We start from the raw sequence: 26222 nt of genomic DNA, 5'->3' as shown, positions 1-26222 counted from the left end.
CGGATTTGATCCGTTTTTATCATTTGACATCGATTAAAGGATTTATCAAAGCAGCAGAATATAAAACGAAGCTTCTTTCTAATCAATTTACTCAAATAATTGTTGCCGCTCTCGAGGGATATGATGGATTTCTGTGCTCAAAACAGACTCCTGTCTTTAAAAAAAAATCAATTTTGCACAATGGGGGACCTTTAACAGATCTGCTGTTGCATTAAATGAGATGTTGGCAGGTGAATGGAAATCTTCTAATAGATTAAATACAAATGCTCCTCGACTTATAACATGCACCAGTTAAGAGTTAAAGCGGATAAATGAAATCATGAAATACACTATATTGACAAAAGTATTTGGCCACCCATCCGAATGATCAGACTCAGGTGTCCTAATCACTTAGCCCGGCCACAGGTGTATAAAATCAAGCACTTAGGCACGGAGACTGTTTCTGCAAACATTTGTGAAAGAATGGGCCGTTTTCAGTGATTTCCAGCGTGGAACTGTCACAGGATGCCACCTGTGCAACAAATCCAGTAGTGAAATTTCCTCGCTCCTAAATATTTCAAAGTCAACTGTCGGCTTTACTATAAGAAAACGGAAGAGTTTGGGAACAACAGCAACTCAGCCACAAAGTGGTAGGAGTGTGAAATTTGGTGGAGGAGGAATTATGGAGTGTGGTTGTTTTTCAGGAGTTGGGCTTGGCCCCTTAGTTCCAGTGAAAGGAACTTTGAACGCTCCAGGATACCAAAACATTTTCAACAACTCCGTGCTCCCAACCTTGTGGGAACAATTTTCAGCGGGGCCCCTTCCTCTTCCAACATGACTGTGCACCACTGCACAAAGCAAGGTCTATAAAGACATGGATGACAAGAGTCTGGTGTGGATGAACTTGACTGGCCTGCACAGAGTCCTGACCTGAACACCTTTCGGATGAATTAGCACGGAGACTGAGAGCCAGGCCTTCTCGACCAATATCAGTGTGTGACCTCACCAATGCGCTTTTGAAAGAATGGTTAAAAATCCCTAAAAACACACTCCGCAACCTTGTGGACAGCCTTCCCAGAAGAGTTGAAGCTGTAATAGCTGCAAAAGGTGGACCCACATCATATTGAACCCTATGGGTTAGGAATGGGATGGAACTTCAAGTTCATATGTGAGTCAAGGCAGGTGGCCAACTACTTTTGCCAATATAGTGTACCATCGAAAGTCAGTCAGGATTCATGCACAAGAAGCTATTTCCACTTGGATTCATGTCAAATCATGTTTGATGTACAGTACATCCATTAGCCTTCACCTTCCGTAACTGCGGAGGAAATAGTGCTCCCGTGGTTTTTCGCCAATTCATCAAATTTGGCCAAGTTCTGGCAGCTGCTAGCTGAGCCGCTTCAGCTTTCGATAAAAAGTCGTGGCCGTCAAAACGGCCGCCACGCCTACGACTACAAGGACGGCTACGGCGATCCCCAGGCCGACCGAGGCGCTCCTGTTGTCCAACTCGCCGCCGGACTGGGCTGTGCAACAAAGTACGGAACACGTCGCAGAAAATGTTAACGGTGTTTATTCTCACCGAGCAGTGGCCCTGAGGGAAATATGCTTACCCTCTTCCTTGGATTGAGTGGCTGCAAGAAAATGGTAAGAGAGTGTTTCATTATGAGGCGTAAACCTTCCAGTCCTGGCCGACTAATGACCAGCGTTCAGGAAAATTGTTTTTGAAAAGCAATTAATCATAATTACTTGTTACTTTCCCAAAAAGTTGTCATGATCCGTGGTCTGGATGATGTTTTTGTTATTTTCTGTTAGTTTTGCACTCTTTTAGTTCCTGTTTGTGACACCTCCGAGTTTGGTTTGGTTGCCATGGCTGCTTATTGTTTTCACCTGCCTCTGGTTAGTGGTCGGCACGCTCAGCTGCTGTCAACCACTAATCAGAGAGCTTTTTACTCACCTTGCTCGCCACGCTCAGTCTGGCTTCCTTGTTTGCCAATGCAACAGTTACAATGGGTATTCCTTGTTTTCTTGACTTCAAGTTCATGTTTTTGGTATTTTTGTGTTTTGCATGATTTACGGACAATAAATCATTCCTACCTCACGCTTTCGTCCGGAGTTTTCCGACTGCCTTCCTGGGAGAACGACCCCGCATAAAGATGCGACCCCGCCGTGACAGAGAGGCACATGGATTCATCTTCCCGTCCTGCTGAGAGCGTTGATACAGGACTGCTCCAACTCCTTCATTAGAAGCGTCCACCTCCAAGACGAACTGGCACTGCGGGTCCGGAATGCTGAGGAGCTTGCGGGAGCGACGCGTCCTGACCGCAAAGCGAAGCCCTTCTGGACGGCTTCAGTCTTCGCCGACGCGTCCGGTACCGCGGTGGTGCGGTAACGTCCCCGGGCCACACGGAGCTGATCGGGACCAGCTTGCGCGCAACACCTCCCACGTACAGTACCTTCAACCATCTCCTCGACCTCCGCTGCGGGGGAACTGAATGCTGGCTTCCTTCTGTCACGGCGGGGTCGCATCTTTATGCGGGGTCGTTCTCCCAGGAAGGCAGTCGGAAAACTCCGAACAAAAGCGTGAGGTAGGAATGATTTATTGTCCATAAATCATGCAAAACACAAGAATACCAAAAACCGTTCTGATAGCATGGGAGCTATGGCGAAGCTTAGCACATGAACTAGAAGTCAAGAAAATAAGGAATACCCATTGTAACTGTTGCATTGGCAAACAAGGAAGCCAGACTGAGCGTGGCGAGCAAGGTGAATAAAAAGCTCTCTGATTAGTGGTTGACAGCAGCTGAGCGTGCCGACCACTAACCAGAGGCAGGTGAAAACAAAAAGCAGCCATGGCAACCAAACCAAACTCAAGAGGTGTCACAAACAGGAACTAAAAGAGTCCAAAACTAACAGAAAATAACAAAAACATCATCCTGACCACGGATCATGACAAAAGTAACTGAATTACTAACGGAACTACTCTTTAATAAATGTAATGAATTATTAGGGAAAGTAATTTACGTGTTTAAAATACTTCAAATATCAGTCTTGTGCAGTTGAGAAGACGTTTCATGAGAGCAGAGTGTGTGTGTGCGCCTTTAAAAGGCGGTGCCTGTTGCCAAATGACGTGCGAGAGCAGCATTTTAGCTTAACTGTGTTGTTAGCTTAGCAGTGACAGTTAATCATAATAAATAATACATTTTATTTGGTAAAGCGCTTTTCAGGGTACTCAAAGACGCTTTACAGGATAAAAATGAAAATATAAAACAGTTCAAAGTAGTAATACATAATACAGGAAATATAAAAGCAGTACATACTAAAATACATAACAGTTGTGTGGAATCTTTTCACTGGATTGTGTTAGCGCTAGTTAATACAGAGATTGAACATGCTTTGATGGCTGTTGTCCACAAACAGGCTATGGAAGGATTGCAATAATTTGCTTGTAGTAGTAGTAGTAGGAGTGTGTGTGTGATCTTGTATTTCTACCCTTCTTGAGACATCAACAAGGAAAAGTACCTTCCATATGAGGACCGGTGAACAAGTTAGAAACGAAATCATGGTCCCGATACGGAAAACCATTGCATCTAATAGGGAATGTCTCATTTTCACCCCTGGTGGTGAAATCTATCAACATTAGGGTGGTCCCAAAAAGGAGGGATTTTTCAAATTGACTGTGTCGGTTTTAAAAGTGCTCCCCCTCTGGTCAACATATGAAATAACAAGTGTGTGTAAACATTTGAAGTGCACCCCCTTTGGATAACATATGAAATAACAAGTGTGTGTAAACATTTGAAGTGCTCCCCCTCTGGGCAACATATGAAACAACAAGTGTGTGTAAGAAATTGAAATGCGCCCCCTTTGGCCAAAATTAATACAATAAATGTGTATATAGAGACATACTGTAGTAACTTGAAGTAAATAATGAAGATTAAAAGCCAATTACAAACAAAAAATTCAAAAAAATAACAGTTAACTAAAAGCTTATATTTTTTATATTTGCATAATTTGTATATATTATTAATGTTGTAAATACAAATCTTTATATATCTAGAAAGAGTGGTCCTAAAGAGGTAGGCATTTTTCGGAGGTCTAAAGAAGGTAACAAATACAAGAATGTATGTGTGTGTGTGTGTGTGTGTGTGTGTGTGTGTGTGTGCCGGCACTGACATGTGTATTGTTTGCTGTGAGATGTTGCCTCTTCCTATTTGATAATAAGTTTATTTTAGTGTTGAGTTCTGGTTGTTGCTTTCTTTCGTAAAAAAAAAGTTACTTCCTGCATGTAACTTGCTGTGCTTCTGACACTGTGTGCCACGTTACATCAAATGCATCGGTAACAATGTAACGTACGTGAAAGTAATTAATTAGATTACTCGTTACGAGTAAAAATAACGTCGTACACCGCTAATAACAACACTGTATGTCATTTGTTTTTAATAAAACTTTTTTTTTTTTTTTAAGTTTTACTTTAAAAGGCTTCCCAAAAACCACATCACAAACCTTAACTGGTGTTAGAACCAGGACCCAGGACCAGGACGCAATTTGGGCTTTTTTAACGGATTCTTGAAAATGATTAATGGATTTAGAATTTGAATAAATATTTGGAAGTGAATCTATTTTTTTTAGTACCCCTGTATGTTTTTGCCTATTAATATTATTATTAGTAGTAGTAGTAATAATATTAATAGTATTAGTATTTGTATTATTCTTTATCATTAATTATTACAATTATAATGCCCTGAATTGGGTCAGACATTTACAGTAACAATGATTTCCTAAACAATGCGTGGAAATGCATTGTTTCCTAAAGTGTGACATTTTTAACAAAAAACTGCAAAGTCCAAACGACACAAACATTTTTACACGTCGATCATCAGAAACAGCATTTTTGATGGCTTTCAATAATCAAACCATTTTGGTCTTTAGGAACAAATGTGTCCTTTTTTTTGTTTAGCTTTGCCATAGGGCTAATATGAGTAATTGGTAAAAATGCATATTCTCTGGCGCATTTGACTTATATTTATTCAACAAGATCAAAATGCTTCGGGGTGGAAAAGTGCAGTCCCAATGATGTTTGAAGTGCAATATTGTGTTTTCTGTTTTCAATTATGTTTTTTTTTGTAGCTTATTTTCACAGTATATCCTCCTGAGAACCAGCATCTTCTGCAGTGGATTTTTTTTTTTTTTAATTTGTTTCTTTTGCCGGATGAGCTTCTAGAGCAGGGGTGTCAAACGTACGGCCCAAGGGCCGGATCAGGCCCGCAAACTGGTTTTAACCGTCCCGCGGGATGAGTTTGGTAAGTATAAATATGGGCCGAAATTTTTGAATGAAAGAAACTGCTGTTCTAAATGTGTCCACTAGATGTCGCAATACAAAAAATAAACCACACGATGTTTGTACATCAGCCGAGGAAAATGAGCAAACTACATAAATAACATCCTATAATTTGATTTTGATATTATTTTTTTATCTTGATGGATTGAAAATGAACACCAATGAGTTGACTAATGAACATTATCTAATAATTTATTCAGAAAGTATAAATAACGACAAACAAAGATGGAATACTATTAACTACAACATGTAGGTGTAAATAAACCCAACAACATTATGATTTGTACATTTTCAGAATGTGCTTGTTCTATTTTTAAACAAAGAAAACAATCTGAAGTTTTCTTTATTTTTAAGTTATTGTGCCGTGATTTTACCAGTCTGGCCCACTTGGGCATAGATTTTCCTCCATGTGGCCCCCGATCTAAAATTAGTTTGATACCCCTGATCTAAACTTTACCGCTGCTTGTATTTTTTTCCATATTTTATTGTAATATTTTCAGAATGTGTTTGTTCTATTTTTGGCCAAAGTAAGACAAAGAAAACAATCTGAAGTTTTTTTTTTGTTTTAATGCTATGGTTGTAATAGTCCGGCCCGCGTGTGCACAGATTTTCCTCCGTGCGGCCCCTGAGCTAAAATGAGTTTGACACCCCTGTTCTAGAGGTAGTCACCTGAAATGGTTTTCACTTCACAGATGTGCTTGAAGCTCATCGAGAGAATGCCAAGAGTGTGCAAAGCAGTAATCGGAGCAAAGGGTGGCTATTTTGAAGAAACTAGAATATAATACATGTTTTTAGTTATTTCACCTTTTTTTGTTAAGTACATAACTCCACATGTGTTCATTCATAGTTTTGATGCCTTCAGTGACAATCTACAATGTAAATAGTCATGAAAATAAAGTAAACGTATTGAATGTGTGTCTAAACTTTTGGCATGTACTGTATTTGAAAGTATGTCTTTAGTACTGAGTGGAGATTCAATGGAGATAAAAAAAGTGACAAAATTGTAATGACGTGGTTGTCGTCGGACAGCAATAAAATGTTGGTTAAATTCCTAGTGTACAGAAAGATAATTACAAGGGTACACACCATCATCAGTCCTGGCTTTTATCGGCATGGTGAGCACAGACGGCTCCGCGATGCTGTCCTTCACCACGGTCGTCTCCACGGTCCTTTTCCTCCTCCTGTTGCATTGCTGTGGATCAAAAATCCGTTTCAAGCTGAAGATCTCATGGGGTTTTCGGTTTAAAACACAAACAGTCAACATTCCTTTACCTTGAAGCTGCTGCAAGTGCTCGGCTCGCAGAGTCGAGTGATGCAATGGAGATAGTAGGTGGAGATGGTCTCGTTCTGCTGCTCGATGAAACGGAACGCCGAGAAGTGGAAGCGGGCCTTTTGGCTGTCGCCGTTCTCCAGGATGGTGGTCAGCTGGTCAATGGAGCACCTTTAAATGAGAGGTGAACCTCACAAGTGTCCCATTGTGGCACAGATACATACAGGGCAGTGCATTAACGATAGGAATACTGTGAGAAATGTAACTCATTTGATCCCATTGCGTCGCTGTTTACCTGACACATGAAACGTAAGACAAATTGGGGGGTGCACTATCCACTTTACCCGCCAAATGGGAGTAGAGTGTTGAATATCTTAAAGGCCTACTGAAATGATTTTTTTTTATTTAAACGGGGATAGCAGATCTATTCTATGTGTCATACTTGATCATTTCGCGATATTGCCATATTTTTGCTGAAAGGATTTAGTATAGAACAACGACGATAAAGATTGCAACTTTTGGTATCTGATAAAAAAAGGCTTGCCCCTACCGGAAGTAGCGTGACGTAGTCAATTGAACATATACGCAAAGTTCCCTATTGTTTACAATGATGGCCGCATGAAGTGAGAGAGATTCGGACCGAGAAAGCGACAATTTCCCCATTAATTTGAGCGAGGATGAAAGATTTGTGGATGAGTAAAGTGCAAGTGAAGGACTAGTGGGGAGTTGAAGCTATTCAGATAGGGAAGATGCTGTGAGAGCCGGGGGTGACCCGATATTCAGCTGGGAATGACTACAACAGTAAATAAACACAAGACATATATATACTCTATTAGCCACAACACAACCAGGCTTATATTTAATATGACACAAATTAATCCTGCTTAAAAACACCTACGTCTTTGTTATGCTAACTCCTAGCTCCTATGCTAGCTCCTAGCTCCATAGAACACGCCAATACAATTCAAACACCTGATCAACACACACAATCACTCAGCCCAAAAGACCGTTCACCTAACCCAAGGTTCATAAAGCTTATATATTTTAAAAAAGTTACGTACATACGCAAAAAAAAAGTTGCGCACATACGGTCAAGCGATCAAATGTTTAGAAGCCAAAGCTGCATACTCACGGTAGCACGTCTGCGTCTTTGTCATCCAAATCAAAGTAATCCTGGTAAGAGTCTGTGTTGTCCCAGTCCTCTACAGGCGTCTGTGTATCGAAGTCAAAAGTCCTCCTGGTTAGAGTCTCTGTTATCCGAGTTCGTCCATCTTGACTGCATCTTTCGGGAATGTAAACAAAGACGCGCCGGCTGTGTACTGTTGTTGCTGACTTCATTCGAAAAATACGTCCGTTTCGCACCGACAACTTTCTTCTTTGCTTGCTCAGCTTCTTTCTCCATAATGCAATGAACATAATTGCAACAGATTCACGAACACAGATGTCCAGAATACTGTGGAATTATGAAATGAAAACAGAGCTTTTTCGTATTGGCTTCAATGTGGAAGGCATACCCGTGTTCCCCGGGCTACGTCACGCGCATACGTCATCCTCAGAGGCGTTTCGAACCGGAAGTTTAGCGGCAAATTTAAAATGTCACTTTATAAGTTAACCCGGCCGTATTGGCATGTGTTATAATGTTAAGATTTCATCATTGATATATAAACTATCAGACTGCGTGGTCGGTAGTAGTGGGTTTCAGTAGGCCTTTAAAATGTGTATTGTGGCAATTCCAACTTTGAGGACAGCGTCAGTTGCTATGTAAAGTGGCGCTTTCCATCATTTTCAGCAGACTGCATTGCAATATCCACTTGGGTGTTGTTGATTAGGTACTCCAGGAATGGGGCCGTATGTATCCCTTCCCTACTGTAGTTACCACGTTGTGGGGGTCAATTTTACAGTCTACAATTTGATTGATAATTTGTTTTGAAATCATAAGTCAAGCAGGTATTTAAGTACAGCATTTATCTTTATTTTAACAAAAAATATTTTCGGAATACATGATAATATAACATTTTGATAATATTGAATTTTAAAAGATGTGCAATTGCATGCAGTACATGATTTTTAATGCCAAAAGGGATAGAACGAATATATTTAGTAAGAAAAGAATAAGCATTTTATTTCATCCCTACAAGCCTGTTTCGCAGGTTTCCCTGCTCTTGAAATTTGATTGAATTTCAATAAAATCCCCTGAAGAGCAGGGAAACCTGCAAAACAGGCGTGTAGGGATGAAATAGGTCAGGAAGGTTAACGGATATGAATATACATGTGTATACTGTATATGTATAATGCATTAACAATATTTTTTATTTTACATAAGCTGCAAAAAAAATAAAAACCTTTTGACTTTAAAAACTGGCAGTCACCAGAATTTCACAGTAAAAGCAGTGGGTTTTTTACAGCATATAAAAACATTGAACAAATGGAATGGAATGGAGAAACAACACCACTGTTTTTAGCAGTAAAATTCAAGCAACAGAGCTGTCACTGTTTTTTGTTTTTTTACCATAAAATCTTGTTTTTTAATGTTTTTTTGTTTGTTTGTTTTTTACTGTTTTAGAAGTTTTACTGTATATGGAAAAAAAACAATACCAAAGTTGATTTTACAGTAAAAAAACTCAGTCCGACAGAATTTAACCGTAAAATCTATTGTCAATTTTACAGTCTACAATTTGATTGATAATTTGTTTTGAAATCATAAGTCAAGCAGGTATTTAAGTACAGTATTTTTCTTTATTTTAACAAAACATATTTTCGGAATACATGATAATATAACAATTTGAGGGGGGGGGGGGGGTTGGTGGTAGCGGGGGTGTATTTTGTAGCGTCCCCGAAGAGTTAGTGCTGCAAAGGGTTCTGGGTATTTGTTCTGTTGTGTTTATGTTGTGTTACGGTGCGGATGTTCTCCCGAAATGTGTTTGTCATTCTTGTTAGGTGTGGATTCACAGTGTGGCGCATATTTCTAACAGACTTAAAGTTGTTTATACGGCCACCCTCAGTGTAACCTGTATCGCTGTTGATCAAGTATGCGTTGCATTCACGTGTGTGTGCGCACATATCTTGTGACTGGGCCGGCCCGTTGTTAGAGTGGATGAAAAGCGGACGTGACGTAGAGGACGTTAAAGGCAGTGCCTTTAAGGCAGGCCCCCAAGACTGTCGTCCGGGTGGGCTACGAGATATAATGACTGATGAACACCTTCGTTCGATAATGAAGGTTGCCTCAGCTCAAAGCCTGAGCCCCGACATTAATGAACTAGCATCCAAGAAAAGATGCCAGGTATCTGGCTTGGGCACATCAGATGAGATCAGTGTGTTGCAAACTCAGCAGTTTAAAGTCCTGAATGGTTGGTTTATTCATTGTTATTTTATTTTCAAATTTATTAGCCTGTGGAAAAGTTAATGTTGATATTTACCTCAGAAGGCTGCAAATAGAAAAGAGGCATTCAATTTTTATTTCAATTGTATTTGATATGCCATTGATATTTTTTAATTATTATTATTATTATTTGAAAGTCGATTTTGCATGTCACTATAAAGTTATAGAAGCCTTGCTTGTTCAATATTCAATGCAAAACTTGTTTGGGTCCCTACTAAAAGGTTAATTTGTTCAACCCGCGGCTTTGTTCAGTTTTAAATTTTGGCCCACTCTGTATTTGAGTTTGACACCCCTGCTCTAGAGCCAGATGTGGCTTTAGCTGACACTGCTTAACATGATAAGTAATGAATAATTCCGCTGGTAATCACAGTGTTAAAAATAACCACGTATCAACCAGACTACAAAGCCATCAGCAAAGCCATGCAGCACCAGAAGTTGCATTAATGGTAAGATAAGAGACTTATTATACTCAAAAAATGTTGGTCTTACTTAAAAATGCATGCATTTAGTTCTATTCATTGTTAAAAAAAATATTATACGGCTCTCACGGAAATACATTTTAATATATTTGGCTTTCATGGCTCTCTCAGCCAAAAAGGTTCCCGACCCCTAGTTTACAGTAACCTCATCCCCAAGTCTTCAACCTAAAGCCTCAGTTTGTCATATAGACAAGGACTCAACCGTCTATAGAAAAGTTGAAGACAATTAATAAAGTATTCCATCCATCCATCCATATTCTTCCGCTTATCCGAGGTCGGGTCGCGGGGGCAGCAGCCTAAGCAGGAAAGCCCAGACTTTCCTCTCCCCAGCCACTTGGTCCAGCTCTTCCCGGGGGATCCTGAGGCGTTCCCAGGCCAGCCGGGAGACAGTCTACCCTACGTGCCCTGGGTCTTCCCCGTGGCCTCCTACAGGTCGGACGAGCCCTATACACCTCCCTAGGGAGGCGTTCGGGTGGCATCCTGACCAGATGCCCGAACCACCTCATCTGGCTCCTCTCCATGTGGAGGAGCAGCGGCTGAACTTTGAGCTCCCCCCGGATGGCAGAGCTTCTCACCCTATCTCTAAGGGAGAGCCCCGCCACCCGGTGGAGGAAACTCATTTCGGCCGCTTGTACCCGTGATCTTGTCCTTTCGGTCATAACCCAAAGCTCATGACCATAGGTGAGGATGGGAACGTAGATCGAGCGGTAAATTAAGAGCTTTGCCTTCCGGCTCAGCTCCATCTTCACCACAACGGATCAATACAGCGTCCGCATTACTGAAGACGCCGCACCGACCCGCCTGTCGATCTCACGATCCACTCTTCCCTCACTCGTGAACAAGACTCCGAGGTACTTGAACTCCTCCACTTGGGGCAGGGTCTCCTCCTCAACCTGGAGATGGCACTCCACCCTTTTCCGGGCGAGAACCATGGACTCAGACTTGGAGGTGCTGATTCTCATCCCAGTCACTTCACACTCAACTGCGAACCGATCCAGTATTGAATAAAATAGTTGGTTTAAAAGAGTCATAAACTAAACGTTTGTGTTGCGGTTTCTGCTTTCTTTGGACTTACGAGACAAAGAGATTAAAGAAGGTGGAGTTGTTCGGATGCGGGGACACCGAAGCGTAGCAGCGGTCCAGAAGCACATAGTACCTGTGGAGAGAGAATGAGGTCCCCAGCACCGAGTCAGAGACTCCAGGTCACAGGTGGAATCCTCACATTTACAATATCAAGACGCGTGGTATTGATGGATAAAGCTCGCATGTCGTCACACAGGAAATATCAAACCAACTGATCAATTCAAAGAGCCGACAACAGCGTGATAGGTTCTTACTGCGACGTCAGGTTGGAGGCAATGACCTCCACGTAGAGCTTCTTTCGTAGCTCCACGCCTTGCGGTGGCATGATGAGAGGCGTGGTGTAGTTTTCATCCTGGACAAAGAAGGCACGAGTTGACAAACACAAAAACACATAAGCTCTTTAGGAAGAGTTAGTGATAAAGTGTGTTGGTCCGGAAAAAAGGGTGATACCTGGTACAAAGTCATGCTGAGGGTGCTGATGAAGCTTCCATTGTTGTCTTTCAGGGCAATGGAGGAGGACGACCTAGAAAGGAATAGTAATGTTCATATCAGGGCCATCCTTGGCTATATTAGGGCCCAAAGCAGCATTCTTTAGCATTAAAAGATTACAGTTGGTACAAAATGCGGCTGCAAGGCTTTTGACAAAAACAAGAAAGTTTGATCATATTACGCCTATACTGGCTCACTTGCACTGGCTTCCTGTGCACTTAAGATGCGACTTTAAGGTTTTACTACTTACGTATAAAATATTACACGGTTTAGCTCCAGCCTATCTCGCCGATTGTATTGTACCATATGTCCCGACAAGAAATCTGCGTTCAAAGAACTCCGGCTTATTAGTGATTCCCAGAGCCAAAAAAATGTCTGCGGGCTATAGAGCGTTTTCTATTCGGGCTCCAGTACTCTGGAATGCCCTCCCGGTAACAGTTAGAGATGCTACCTCAGTAGAAGCATTTAAGTCCCATCTTAAAACTCATTTGTATAATCTAGCCTTTAAATAGACCCCCCCTTTTTTTAGACCAGTTGATCTGCCGTTTCTTTTCTTCTCTCCTCTTCTCCCCTGTCCCTTGCGAGGGGGAGTTGCATAGGTCCGGTGGCCATGGATGAAGTGCTGGCTGTCCAGAGTCGGGACCCCGGGTGGACCACTAGCCTGTGCATCGGTTGGGGACATCTCTGCGCTGCTGACCCGTCTCCGCTCGGGATGGTTTCCTGTTGGCCCCGCTGTGGACTGGACTCCCGCTGATGTGTTGGATCCACTGTGGACTGGACTTTCACAATGTTATGTCAGACCCACTCGACATCCGTTGCTTTCGGTCTCCCCTAGAGGGGGGGGGGGGGGGGGTTACCCACATATGCGGTCCTCTCCAAGGTTTTTCATAGTCATTCACCGACGTCCCACTGGGGTGAGTTTTTCCTTGCCCGTATGTGGGCTCTGTACCGAGGATGTCGTTGTGGCTTGTACAGCCCTTTGAGACACTTGTGATTTAGGGCTATATAAATAAACATTGATTGATTGATTGATGATCTTTTATATTATATGTTAATTTACTCAAACTTGAATTCAAAGGACCCGTAGCGTGCGGTTGATCAACGTTTTACTAACAAGCTCTCTTAATGTACTTGTTGCTCCTGAAAATGAATCTGGCAGTCATTTCCCTTAATATCACTTAGTTTTTGATGACTAACTGTACTTGTGTCCTGGGCATCCGGCAGTGGAGGCTCCTCTATGGGGTCATGGGGCACTAGGAGGTTAACCCCGTGGCGAAGTTGGTAGAGTGGCCGTGCCAGAAATCGGACGGTTGCTGGTTACTGGGGTTCAATCCCCACCTTCTACCATCCTAGTCACGTCCGTTGTGTCCTTGGGCAAGACACTTCACCCTTGCTCCTGATGGGTGCTGGTTAGCGCCTTGCATGGCAGCTCCCGCCATCAGTGTGTGAATGTGTGTGTGAATGGGTGAATGTGGAAATACTGTCAAAGCGCTTTGAGTACCTTGAAGGTAGAAAAGCGCTATACAAGTATAACCCATTTATCATTTATTTACTGTTACCCCAGGTGGCCCTTGGCAAAGGCCTAGTACCTGACTGCCCCCTAGCCAGGGACACGGTGAAGACCTCAACGGCGGAGCAGGCGGAAGACGGTAGATTTAAGAACTACCACAAAGGCTGCGATGGCGGAAGAAGACTACAGCAGAAAAGGGTCCCCAGTCGTCCTGGACTCCATGCCACTGGACCTTGACCCGATTCTGTCAAGGATCGTGTGGTGGCTGTCTGTGCACCAGTCTCCCCACGTTAAACAAAGTCACGCAAAGGCATCCTCCATAAAGCGAAACACCCCTACCAGGAGGATCGTCATACTCGTTCGAGTGACCGCCGATGATGATGACTTGTAACAGCCCCTTTCAATCGCCAGACTCAATATGCCCTTTTGGTGTGACCTCATCTGTAGAAATGGAGCCTATTCCCCCGCATAGACAGGGTCGTTAAAGGTATGTAAGACTATTATTTTGAACACTTGGTTGCATGTTTCTGTTGCCCTGGTCCATGATCACTTCAAAACTGATATACAAACCCCGTTTCCATATGAGTTGGGAAATTGTGTTAGATGTAAATATAAACGGAATACAATGATTTGCAAATCATTTTCAACCCATATTCAGTTGAATATGCTACAAAGACAACATATTTGATGTTCAAACTGATAAACTTTTTTTTTTGTTGCAAATAATCATTAACTTTAGAATTTGATGCCAGCAACACGTGACAAAGAAGTTGGGAAAGGTGGTAATAAATACTGATAAAGTTGAGGAACACTTATTTGGAACATCCCACAGGTGAACAGGCAAATTGGGAACAGGTGGGTGCCATGATTGGGTATAAAAGTAGATTCCATGAAATGCTCAGTCATTCACAAACAAGGATGGGGCGAGGGTCACCACTTTGTCAACAAATGCGTGAGCAAATTGTTGAACAGTTTAAGAAAAACCTTTCTCAACCAGCTATTGCAAGGAATTTAGGGATTTCACCATCTTCGGTCCGTAATATCATCAAAGGGTTCAGAGAATCTGGAGAAATCACTGCACGTAAGCAGCTAAGCCCGTGACCTTCGATCCCTCAGGCTGTACTGCATCAAAAAGCAACATCAGTGTGTAAAGGATATCACCACATGGGCTCAGGAACACTTCAGAAACCCACTGTCAGTAACTACAGTTGGTCGCTACATCTGTAAGTGCAAGGTAAAACTCTCCCATGCAAGGCGAAAACCGTTTATCAACAACACCCAGAAACACCTTCGGCTTCGCTGGGCCTGAGCTCATCTAAGATGGACTGATACAAAGTGGAAAAGTGTTCTGTGGTCTGACGAGTCCACATTTCAAATTGTTTTTGGAAACTGTGGACGTCGTGTCCTCCGGACCAAAGAGGAAAAGAACCATCCGGATTGCGCAAAGTTGAAAAGCCAGCGTCTGTGATGGTATGGGGGTGTATTAGTGCCCAAGACATGGGTAACTTACACATCTGTGAAGGCACCATTAATGCTGAAAGGTACATACAGGTTTTGGAGCAACATATGTTGCCGTCCAAGCAACGTTACCATGGACGCCCCTGCTTATTTCAGCAAGACAATGCCAAGCTACGTGTTACATCAACGTGGCTTCATAGTAAAAGAGTGCGGGTACTAGACTGGCCTGCCTGTAGTCCAGACCTGTCTCCCATTGAAAATGTGTGGCGCATTATGAAGCCTAAAATAGCAGAAGGGAGACCCCCGGACTGTTGAACAACTTAAGCTGTACATCAAGCAAGAATGGGAAAGAATTCCACCTGAGAAGCTTCAAAAATGTGTCTCCTCAGTTCCCAAACGTTTACTGAGTGTTGTTAAAAGGAAAGGCCATGTAACACAGTGGTGAACATGCCCTTTCCCAACTACTTTGGCACGTGTTGCAGCCATGAAATTCTAAGTTAATTATTATTTGCAAAAAAAATTTAAAGTTTATGAGTACTCCGGCTTCCTCCCACCTCCAAAAACATGCACCTGGGGATAGGTTGATTGGCAACACTAAATTGGCCCTAGTGTGTGAATGTGAGTGTGAATGTTGTCTGTCTATCTGTGTTGGCCCTGCGATGAGGTGGCGACTTGTCCAGGGTGTACCCCGCCTTCCGCCCGATTGTAGCTGAGATAGGCTCCAGCGCCCCCCGCGACCCCGAAGGGAATAAGCGGTAGAAAATGGATGGATGGATGGAGTTTGAACATCAAATATGTTGTCTTTGTAGTGCATTCAATTGAATATGGGTTGAAAAGGATTTGCAAATCATTGTATTCCGTTTATATTTACATCTAACACCATTTCCCAACTCATATGGAAACAGGGTTTGTACATGAAAATAAAGAAAGTGGGATTTACAATATTAAATATTAACAATAAAATATGAATATTTACAAAATATGAACGTCGCTCCTCTTTCACTTCTCAGACCAGCTCCTCCATAGTTGTGTATCTTTTACAATCAAGCAAAACACGACAAAAATGAAGAAAAAAAAAGCAAAATATGAATGCAAAGTGTAATAAACACCTACAATATGATATATTATCAGGTAAAAATCTGATTCCGCATGCGTTTCGAGCTGGCTGCTCTGAAAACAAACTCCACCCACTCTGCTCTGTTCCTGGTCTGAGCTGCTGTGACGTAGATTACCACAATAACTCCTATAACACTTGAAAGCGCAGATTTCAACCATTGAAATATTTTCTGTAGTTCTACAGTTTTCATGTTAAAGGTCTGAAAAAATGATGTAGAACGTCCGGCGGGCCGGATTGAAAATCTTAATGGGCCGCATGTGGCGTATTTTACCTTATTTTTTTCTCATTTTTTAGCGCCAGGTCTGCTCTTTTTTCGCCAATTTTTCACAGGTTCTGACTCAGTCTTTTATTCCTTGACTGCATTTGGCTTGAGTCGTTTTAATGTTTTTCCATCCAAACTTCGACCAAAACCGTCCGTCTTCGAAATTAAGATTACTTCAAATGATCGCTGCAAATTACACTCTACTCACTTGGTCCATCCTATTTTGCACGAGCCTATTTGATTGGAGAGGTCCTTTCTTTCCTCATATTCCCATCATTTGGGAATATGAGGATTTATCAGATTTATGGAAAACTTTTTGATCATTTTCGTCATTTTTCACATTTTGGGCTGCTTTACCCCTTTTCTTCACCGCTTCCCTGTGCGTCATTCCTGTGTGTATTTTAGACATTTTGGGTATTTTGGCTCTTCCCAGGACTTATGGAACTCAAACCCTGGGTAGGTATTTTTGATCATTTTCGGCATTTTTCACATATTTCGCCCTGAGATCGGTAGGTCGTGAGTTCAAACCCCAGCCGAGTAATACCAAAGACTATAAAAATGGGACCCATTACCTCCCTGCTTGACACTCAGCATCAAGGGTTGGAATTGGGGGTTGAATCACCAAAACGTATTCCCGGGCGCGACCACCGCTGTTGCTCACTGCTCCCCTCACCTCCCAGGGGGTGATCAAGGGTGATGGGTCAAATGCAGAGAATAATTTCGCCACACCTAGTGTGTGTGTGACAATCATGGGCTGTTTTCCCCGCTTCCCTGTGCGTCATTCCTGTGTGTATTTTTGACATTTTGGGCATTTTGGCTCTTCCCAGGATTTATGGAACAAAATCCGGGTAGATATTTTTGATTATTTTCGGCATTTTTGACATTTTGGGCTGTTTTCCCCTTTGTCTTCCCTGCTTCCGTGTGCGTCATTCCTAGATGTATTTTTGACATTTTGGTCATTCTGGCTCTTCCTGGGACTTATTGAACTCAGTCCTAGGTAGACATTTTTGATTATTTTCGGCATTTTTCACATTTTGGGCTGTTTTCCCCCTTTTCTTCCCTGCTTCCTTCTGTGCCATTCCTGGGTGTATTTTTTTACATTTTGGTCATTCTGGCTCTTCCCGGGACTTATATTCATTATTCGTAATTTTTCACATTTTGGGCTGTTTTCCCACTTTTCTTCCCCGCTTCCCTGTGCGTCATTCCTGAGTGTATTTTTTACATTTTGGTAATTCTGGCTCTTCCTGGGACTTATGGAACTCAATCCCGGGTAGATATTTTGGATAATTTTCGTAATTTTTCACATTTTGGGTTGTTTTCCCCCTTTTCTTCCTTGCTTCCCTGTGCATCATCCCTGGGTGTATTTTTTTTAAACATTTTGGTCATTCTGGCTCTTCCCGGGACTTATTGAACTGAAACCTGGGTAGGTATTTTTGATAATTTTCCGCATTTTTCACATTTTGGGCTGTTTTTCCCCTTTTCTTCCCTGCTTCCCTGTGCATCATCCCTGGGTGTACTTTTGAAATGTTGGTCATTCTGGCTCTTCCTGGGACTTATGGAACTCAAACCTGGGTAGGTATTTTTGATCATTTTCGTCATTTTTCACATTTTGGGCTGTTTTCCCCCTTTTCTTCCCCGCTTCCCTGTGCGTCATTCCTGGGTGTATTTTTGACATTTTGGTCATTCTGGCTCTTCTTTGGACTTATGGAACTCAAACCTAGGTAGGTATTTTTGATCATTTTTGGCATTTTTCACGATTTAGGGAGCTTTTTTAGTTCTATTGCTACAACTTGCAATAATGTATCTGGCAGGAAAACTTTATAATTTCTTAAAATTCTTTATCGCGGATAAAGATGCTACCAACACATACACTACACCCTCTAGTCTTCTGTAGGTGACGTCAGATATAGTCCTGCTCACATTTTGGAGCTAAAAATGTGCTGAAACTTAAGAAAACAAGACTAAAATCATAACTGTTTATTTTGGGGAAAATGTCATCCGTAAACATAATTTGAATACAAATGCTGCCAATGGTGTCAGCATTAGCAGGGTATTTTAATTTGTACATGATTTCTCAATGTCGTATTGAGTTGAGTTTTTCCTTGTGATTAAGGGTTATATAAATAAACTTAGATTTATTGATTGACTTGTACTAAAACAAGTTAATGGGAAATCATTAGTTTGATAATTACCTTTTTAGTGCAAAATAACAAATGAACATGATTATATTTGCAAACCTTCCTGCCACAGGCTCGAACCCAGAACATGTGCCTTACAAGTACAGCACTAACGCCACAAGGGACAGTATAAAATGCTAAGCAATTTTGCCAAAATACTTTTGCAGTCAAATTTCATATGAAGCGCCCTGTCGTTCGTTAATTACATTTTAAATGCGCGTCTTCACGCAAAACCAGGTCCCGCACGGATCGCCGGGGCCGTACACACAGCACGTGATCTGCATATAAGGAGGGGCGGCCTTGGTTTATACACTTTGTCAAGGTGTTGTTTTGAGTACCGCATACTTACACATCCACTTGGGTGTTGTTGATGAGGTACTCCAGAGGGTAGGCGCACGAGTAGAAATATTTGAGCTCGGTGTTGTAGGTGATTGTTCCAATAGTGGGGTCGTAAGATCGCACCACCCCACTGACGTTGACTGTTTGGATGTTGGAGAAGTCGGAGAATATTCCTGTCCCCGGTGCGCTTGTAGTCTGGAAACGGGATATTTTATTTATACTTGGCATTCATGGGCTGAAATTATTCAGTAACACAAATCTCAAATCCAAATAATTGCTTGGACGCATGACTTACGATGAAATTACTCCCGCAGGCGTTTCCCTCTCGGATGGGGAAGCTGAATCTCACCACTGGGGGCTCCACAGATGTGTCGAGCCTACCCTGACAGTGTGAACTGCCCATGATACGGTTGAGGATTAGTAGGCTCTCGTTGTATCCGGTGTAGACAACCGGGCAGATCTGGATGGCCAGGTCAATGGCGGACGTGCCGCACATCACTGCAATATCCGTGTATTCTGATGGTAAGAAGGCATGGAGTCATTCACTTTGATACGAAAAAACTAAGAATATTAACAGTGTTTTGAAGCAAATGAGGCAAAATAGGGTGGAATGTTTTGTTTTATCAATGAGGTTGGGACCATCAGTTGTGTTGTCCTAACTTTTGGCCTGTACTGTATTTTTTTTTTTTAATCCTGTACGACATTACGACAATAAAATTACATTTGTGTCGAAATATCTGGCTATTTTTTTTAGTTAATTTATTGCCGTCAAGTTTTACTGTGATTAATCAAAATGAATCAAAATTCAAAAGTGGGATCAATCTGTTTAAAAAAGATCTCTCTTGACAGCACTAATTTAAAATACTTTGAAGAAAATATGGTAGATGGATTTGTGTTCTGCCTGAAGCCGTGTATCTAAACCAGTGGTGCCCGCATGTGGCCAAACAGCTCAATTTTTGTTTCTTCTGACCACAGAACTTTCCTCCAGGAGGTCTTATCTTTGTCCATGTGATGTCAGATGTAACAAAAATTTAGCTGTTTGGCCACAATACTCAGCAATATGTTTGGAGGAGAAAAGCTGAGGCCTTTAATCCCAGGAACACCATGCCTCCCGTCAAGCACGGTGGTGGTAGTATTATGCTCTGGGCCTGTTTTGCCGCCAATGCAACTGGTGCTTTATAGAGAGTAAATGGGACAGTGAAAAAGGAGGATTACCTCCAAATTCTTCAGGACAACCTAAAATCATCAGCCCGGAGGTTGGGTCTTGGGCGCAGTTGGGTGTTCCAACAGGACAATGACCCCACACATGTCAAAAGTGGTAAAGGAATGGCTAAATCAGACTCGAATTAAGGTTTTAGAATGGCCTTCTCTAAGTCCTGACTTAAAGGCCTACTGAAAGCCACTACTACCGACCACGCAGTCTGATAGTTTACATTATATATCAATGATGAAATCTTAACATTGCAACACATGCCAATACGGCCGGGTTAACTTATAAAGTGCAATTTTAAATTTCCCGGGAAATATCCGGCTGAAAACGTCTCGGTATGATGACGTTTGCGCGTGACGTCACGGATTGTGCGGAAGTATTGAGACACCATTGTGTCCCAATACAAACAGCTCTGTTTTCATCGCAAAATTCCACAGTATTCTGGGCATCTGTGTTGGTGAATCTTTTGCAATTTGTTTAATGTACAATGAAGACAGCAAAGAAGAAAGCTGTAGGTGGGAAGCGGTGTATTAGCGGTTGGCTGCAGCAACACAACCAGGAGGACTTTGAGTTGGATAGCAGACGCGCTACCGTGAGTATGCAGCTTTCTTCCAAACATTTGATCGCTTGCCCGTCCGTGCGTGCCGCTATGTGCATGTCACGTACGTAACTTTGGGGGAATATATGTGCTGTATGAACTTTACGGAAGTGAACGGTACTTTGGGCTGTGGGATTGAGTGTGTTGTGCGGGTGTTTGAGTTGTATTGGCGGGTTATATGGACGGGAGGGGGGGAGGTGTTTGTTATGCGCGATTAACTTGTGGCATATTAAATATAAGCCTGGTTGTGTTGTGGCTAATAGAGTATATATATGTCTTGTGTTTATTTACTGTTTTAGTCATTCCCAGCTGAATATCAGGTCCCACCCGCCTCTCACAGCATTTTCCCTATCTGAATCGCTTCCACTGCCCTCTAATCCTTCACTTTCACTTTCCTCATCCACGAATCTTTCATCCTCGCTCAAATTAATAGGGTAATCATCGCTTTCTCGGTCCGAATCGCTCACGCTGCCATGATTGTAAACAATGTGCAGATGTGAGGAGCTCTTCAACCTGTGACGTCACGCTACTTCCGGTACAGGCAAGGCTTTTTTTATCAGCGACCAAAAGTTGCAAACTTTATCGTCGATGTTCTCTACTTAATCCTTTCAGCAAAAATATGGCAATATCGCGAAATGATCAAGTATGACACATAGAATGGACCTGCTATCCCCGTTTAAATAAGAAAATCTCATTTCAGTAGGCCTTTAAACGTGTGGACAATGCTGATGAAACAAGTCCATGTCAGAAAACCAACACAATTAGCTGAACTGCACCAATTTTGTCAAGAGGAGTGGTCAAAAACTCAACCAGAAGCTTGCCAGAATCTTGTGGATGGCTACCAAAAGTGCCTTATTGCAGTGAAACTTTCCAAGGGACATGTAACCAAATATTAACATTGCTGTATGTATACTTTTGACCCAGGAGATTTGGTCACATTTTCAGTAGACCCATAATAAATTCATAAGAGAACCAAACTTCATGAATGGTTTTTTGTGACCAACAAGTATGTGCTCCAATCACTCTATCACAAAAAAAATAAGAGTTGTAGAAATGATTGGAAACTCAAGACAGCCATGACATTATGTTCTTTACAAGTGTATGTACGCCTCCCTGAAGGCCTGCATCTAGACCAGGGGTGTCAAACATACGGCCCGAGGGCCGAATCAGGCCCGCGGACAATTTTATCCGGCCCGCGGGATGAGTTTGCAAAGTATGAAAATGTACCTGAAATTTTTGAATGAAAGAAACTGCTGTTCTAAATGTGTCCACTGGATGTCACAATAGCAATTCTTTGTATTAAAGTTAAAGTACCAATGGTTGTCACACACACACTAGGTGTGGTGAAATTCGTCCTCTGCTTTTGACCCATCCCCTTGTTCACTTCCTGGGAGGTGAGGGGAGCAGTGAGCAGCAGCGGTGGCCGCGCTCAGGAATCATTTTTGGTGATTTAACCCCCAATTCCAACCTTTGATGCTGAGTGCCAAGCAGGGAGGTAATGGGTCCCATTTTTATAGTCTTTGGTACGACTCGGCCGGGGTTTGAACTCACGACCTACCGATCTCAGGGCGGACACTCTAACCACAAGGCCACTGAACATGTGTAATAGTGCCTATTATTCGGGCACTATTGACAAGTGATGCACCGAAAATTTGGTCTTCTTAATTAGAAACCGAAACCGGATGTTGTGATAAAATATTGTTTCTTTGGCCTACCACTAGGTCAGGAGTGTCAAACATACGGTATTTTAATACACACACACCGAGCACCCATGTAGATCGGCACCTATGACAGTATCAGTCAAGGAAAATGATCAAACTACATAAATAACATACTGTAATTTGATTTTGATAGCATTTTTTTATCTTGATAGATTGGACATTAACACCAGTGAGTTGACTGATGAACATTATTACATAATTTATTCAGAAAATATAAATAACAACAAATAAAGTATCTATACTATTAACGGCAACAGGTAATTGTAAAAAAAAACAACAGGATTTGTTCTTGTTCTATTTTTAAACAAAGAAAACAATCTGAAGTTGTCTTTATTTTTAAGTTATCGTGCCGTGATTTTACCAGTCCGGCCCACTTGGGAGTTGATTTTTCTCCATGTGGCCCCCGATCTAAAATGAGTTTGACACCCCTGGTCTAGACTCAAACCGATACGAGCCTTGGGAAGGCAGTCAAAGCAGTAAGGTTGAAGGTCAGGTGGTCTCATTGTCTCACCGGGTCGTCTGGCGTGCGTCCCGCAGTCAGATAAACTGAGGGCCTCTCGGCCCGCAATACACAAGGATGTCAGGACGAGGAAGCTGATTAAAGCCATCTCCCAGCTCTGCCCTCTGTGTGAGAAACACAAATGTCAGACCCAAAAACACTTCTAAAAAGGAAATTAATCCGTAAAAGGCATCTGGGATTACGGTGCAAAATCCACTTTTCCAAGCGGTCTATTGACCTACCTCAGTCTTTCAGCCTGGTTGGTGATGAGAGAGCGTGGCGGAGGGTTTTATATACGCCGCGACTCTTTTAGGATTGGACGGAAAAAGGGTCAATGATACATTGGTGGGGTTTGTGTAAACAATTCCCTTTTTGTGGCCCGGGCTCGGTCGTCGTCTCCTGGAGGCAAATAATGAAACCCAACACAGACCTCTTTAAATTTACAAGCTGGAACAATGTCTTTGTGAGTGAGTGAGTGAGTGAGCGCATGAATGCACCCCTCTACCCACTAATATGAAACTCTGTAAAGTGAGGGAATGGATGCTATTCATCCGTCACACAATAGTTGTCTTCTGATGATTTAAAGTGGCCTGGATGAGCTTTTTGTGTGACTCATGTGACCAGAAGGACGTGTTTAGGGATGGCTTTTAAAGCTGGCATCATCATGAGGATGACATGTTCATGTCTCAGCTCTTCGTTCCGCTTAATCTCACGCTCTAAATGTGATTTATGGTGTCTGTGCAGGTTTAAATTTAAGACTATGGTAAAATGATCGTGTCAGCCGACCCACCTGGGAAGGGAACCCTCCGATTGGGGTCAAGTTGGAGGATGATTGTCATGCTTTTGTGTAAAGCCTGATCACGTTATTAGCACAATGACGTGTGCACGTAAAAATGCCGAGAGTCCACACATGCTCACTTTGTAAGATTTCAGCACTTTACGGGAAGATATTGCTACTGGTACTCGCTCCACTTATTTCCCTCTCTCATGACGGAGACAGAATCAGAAATACTTTAATAATCCCCGAGGGGAAATTAAGATTTTTGGTACAATCCCATTCAAGATCAGACAAACATTACAGGGAGACAGAACAGGATCGCTGACGGGTCTGCCAACTTCCGGCACTCCTTACAAAAAAGGTGAGAAACAGGTAAACGATGGGGACGGGCGGGGTGAGAAAAAAATAATAAAAATTCAGTCCAAGCCTGGGCCCCTGGAGAGGGGTCCAGACTGAAGCCAATGAAAAAAACTTCATAGCCATAGCACACATAAACACGTGTAAGAGGGAAACATCAAAGAAAACATTAAGGACATTACATATATTAAAAGAGCAGAGCTGATGCAACCAGCCACTTCTACATACAGCCACAAAAGTAAAACAACAACAACAAAAACATAGACACTGTGGTGGCCTCTGCAGTGTTCCATGCCATCGTCTGCTAGGGTGGGGGCAGCACAGCCAGAGACAGGAGCAGACCCAACAAAGCAACCAAGAGAGCCGACTCCACCCTCGGCCGCCCACCAACTCTCGGCCAGTGTCCAGTCCGCATGGATGAGCGAGGATGCGTCTAAGGCAGGGGTGTCCAAAGTGCGGCCCGGGGGCCATTTGCGGCCCGCAGGTCATTTTTTCACTGCACATTTTAAAAATACGATTGGAAAAAATTAAAAACATAAAAAATGGTATAAAAGAGCAAACAGGTGAAATGTAACAAGAAAATGTTGCAATGTTTACTCTAATAACACAAAGCTGCCATGCAGACTGTTTATTTCTTTAAAAAATTATAATGAATCAAAATCAACGTCATTATGAATTATTGACCTATTCAAGGCTCCAATTACGTCACATTAAATATTCCACTTTGAGATATTTTTGGGGAAAATTTTGCATATTTTGTGTTTGCCATATAAAAAACTGAGCTGTTTTTTTTTAAAGAAGGCCCTCAAACGAACAAACAAAAAACATAAACAACAATAACATTTATAATTGGCGGATAGCTCTGAAGTTGAGATTATTGAGATTATTGTGTTAAAAGTAAACAGTAAAAAAAAATTATAATTTATTTTTTTAACACTTTAATGAGTATGACCCTTTTGGTTCCCCAATAATGATAGTGTGATTTGTTTTTAAGGGTCATTGCTCAAAAAATAATAATGAATTAAAATCAATGGTGTTACGAGTTATTGACCTTTTTAAGGCTCCAATTATTATATGATGTCAAATATTCCACGTAAAAATGTTATTGGGTGAAAATATTACATATTTTGTGTTTTTTCCATTAAAAAATGGGTTTTCTTTGACAAAAAGAGCATACACATCTTTAAAAACGTTATATTGACAGATAGACTTAATGTTTATCTAGAGATTTAAAACTTGAATAATAATGAATAATAATAAAAAATAATAATACTGAATAATGACACATTCTTTATATTTTTTTGACCAAAACCCTTTGGGGTGGAGGCCTAAATGTATATTTTTTATACATATATTGTATTGGTTTTTTAAATAAAAAATATCAAAATGGCCCCTGCTTGCTCTGATTTTTCAGTGTGCGGCCCTCAGTGGAAAGAGTTTGGACACCCCTGGTCTAAGGAGACCAAGGTGTCCGATACCTGCTCATTCAGCCAAGGCCCTGTCTCTTCATCCGCATCGCCTCCAGTCTCTCCAAACGGACTCTGGTGTGGCAGAGACCCGGCAGGACGCCGAGACAAATACTCTGAATACCAAAAATGTAAAACAGAAGTAGATAAACAACCCAATAATATCAACCTCAAATTACTCCTTTCAATCCTCAAAAAGCAATGCAATAAATTAAGAAGTAAGTCAACCAACCTGACTAAATCCTTAAAAAAAAAAATTACATTAACGACAAAATAGAGGAAAACACAAATAAGCCACGTGAGCTCTGGAAAATTCTCAACAACCAGCTTCCTGGTTGCAGCCAGAAACTTAAAACCAGACTCGCCAACATCAGCATCAAGGAGGGTGACTCCCTCATTACAGACAAAATGGAGGTAGCTAGCAGACTTAACATCTTTCTCACCAGCATAGCCGCAACTCTTGTCAACAAGCTGTCCTACCACTCTGGTCGCTTTGGTGTAGAACACATTAAAGCCTTCTACAGAAAGCTAGGAGTATCCAACGATGATTTCAAATTAGAAATGGTCACAGCTGATGAGGTATTTAAAAGATTGAGCGCGCTCCACCCTAACAAGGCCACCGGCCTTGATAATATTCCCTCCAGATTCCTCAGGGACTCTGCCTCCATCATTGCCCCGATCATCACGCACATAATAAACCTATCAATTACGCAAGG

General features: G+C 41.9%; 1 protein-coding gene across 1 annotated transcript; it reads right to left on the bottom strand.

Annotated features, from left to right (window-relative positions):
* Positions 1-1365: 1365 nt before the first annotated feature.
* Positions 1366-23207, bottom strand: LOC133659102 (zona pellucida-like domain-containing protein 1). The gene is made up of 11 exons (XM_062061837.1): positions 23148-23207; positions 22918-23030; positions 19173-19393; positions 18888-19072; positions 11976-12048; positions 11780-11877; positions 11518-11598; positions 6587-6755; positions 6401-6506; positions 1590-1610; positions 1366-1502 (listed from the first exon to the last, which is right to left on the bottom strand). Exons 2-11 carry the CDS (start codon positions 23012-23014, stop codon positions 1366-1368), a joined length of 1188 nt encoding a protein of 395 aa, XP_061917821.1. The 5' UTR covers positions 23015-23030; positions 23148-23207.
* Between the last annotated feature and the right edge of the window lie 3015 nt (positions 23208-26222).

Source organism: Entelurus aequoreus, linkage group LG10, assembly GCF_033978785.1.
Source record: "Entelurus aequoreus isolate RoL-2023_Sb linkage group LG10, RoL_Eaeq_v1.1, whole genome shotgun sequence".
NCBI classification, from domain to species: domain Eukaryota; kingdom Metazoa; phylum Chordata; class Actinopteri; order Syngnathiformes; family Syngnathidae; genus Entelurus; species Entelurus aequoreus.
Note: the sequence above shows the minus strand (reverse complement) of the source record. Positions and strands in the feature narration are given on the sequence as shown.

Bases quoted from the DNA above. Each gene is read 5' to 3' on its own strand.
- LOC133659102 (XM_062061837.1), bottom strand. From the start codon at position 23,014: ATGGCTTTAATCAGCTTCCTCGTCCTGACATCCTTGTGTATTGCGGGC. The intron at 19,073-19,172 runs GTAAGTCATGCG...TCCCGTTTCCAG, and splicing joins CCTGCGGGAGTAATTTCATC to ACTACAAGCGCACCGGGGAC. The intron at 6,507-6,586 runs GTAAAGGAATGT...TTTGATCCACAG, and splicing joins GCACTTGCAGCAGCTTCAAG to CAATGCAACAGGAGGAGGAA.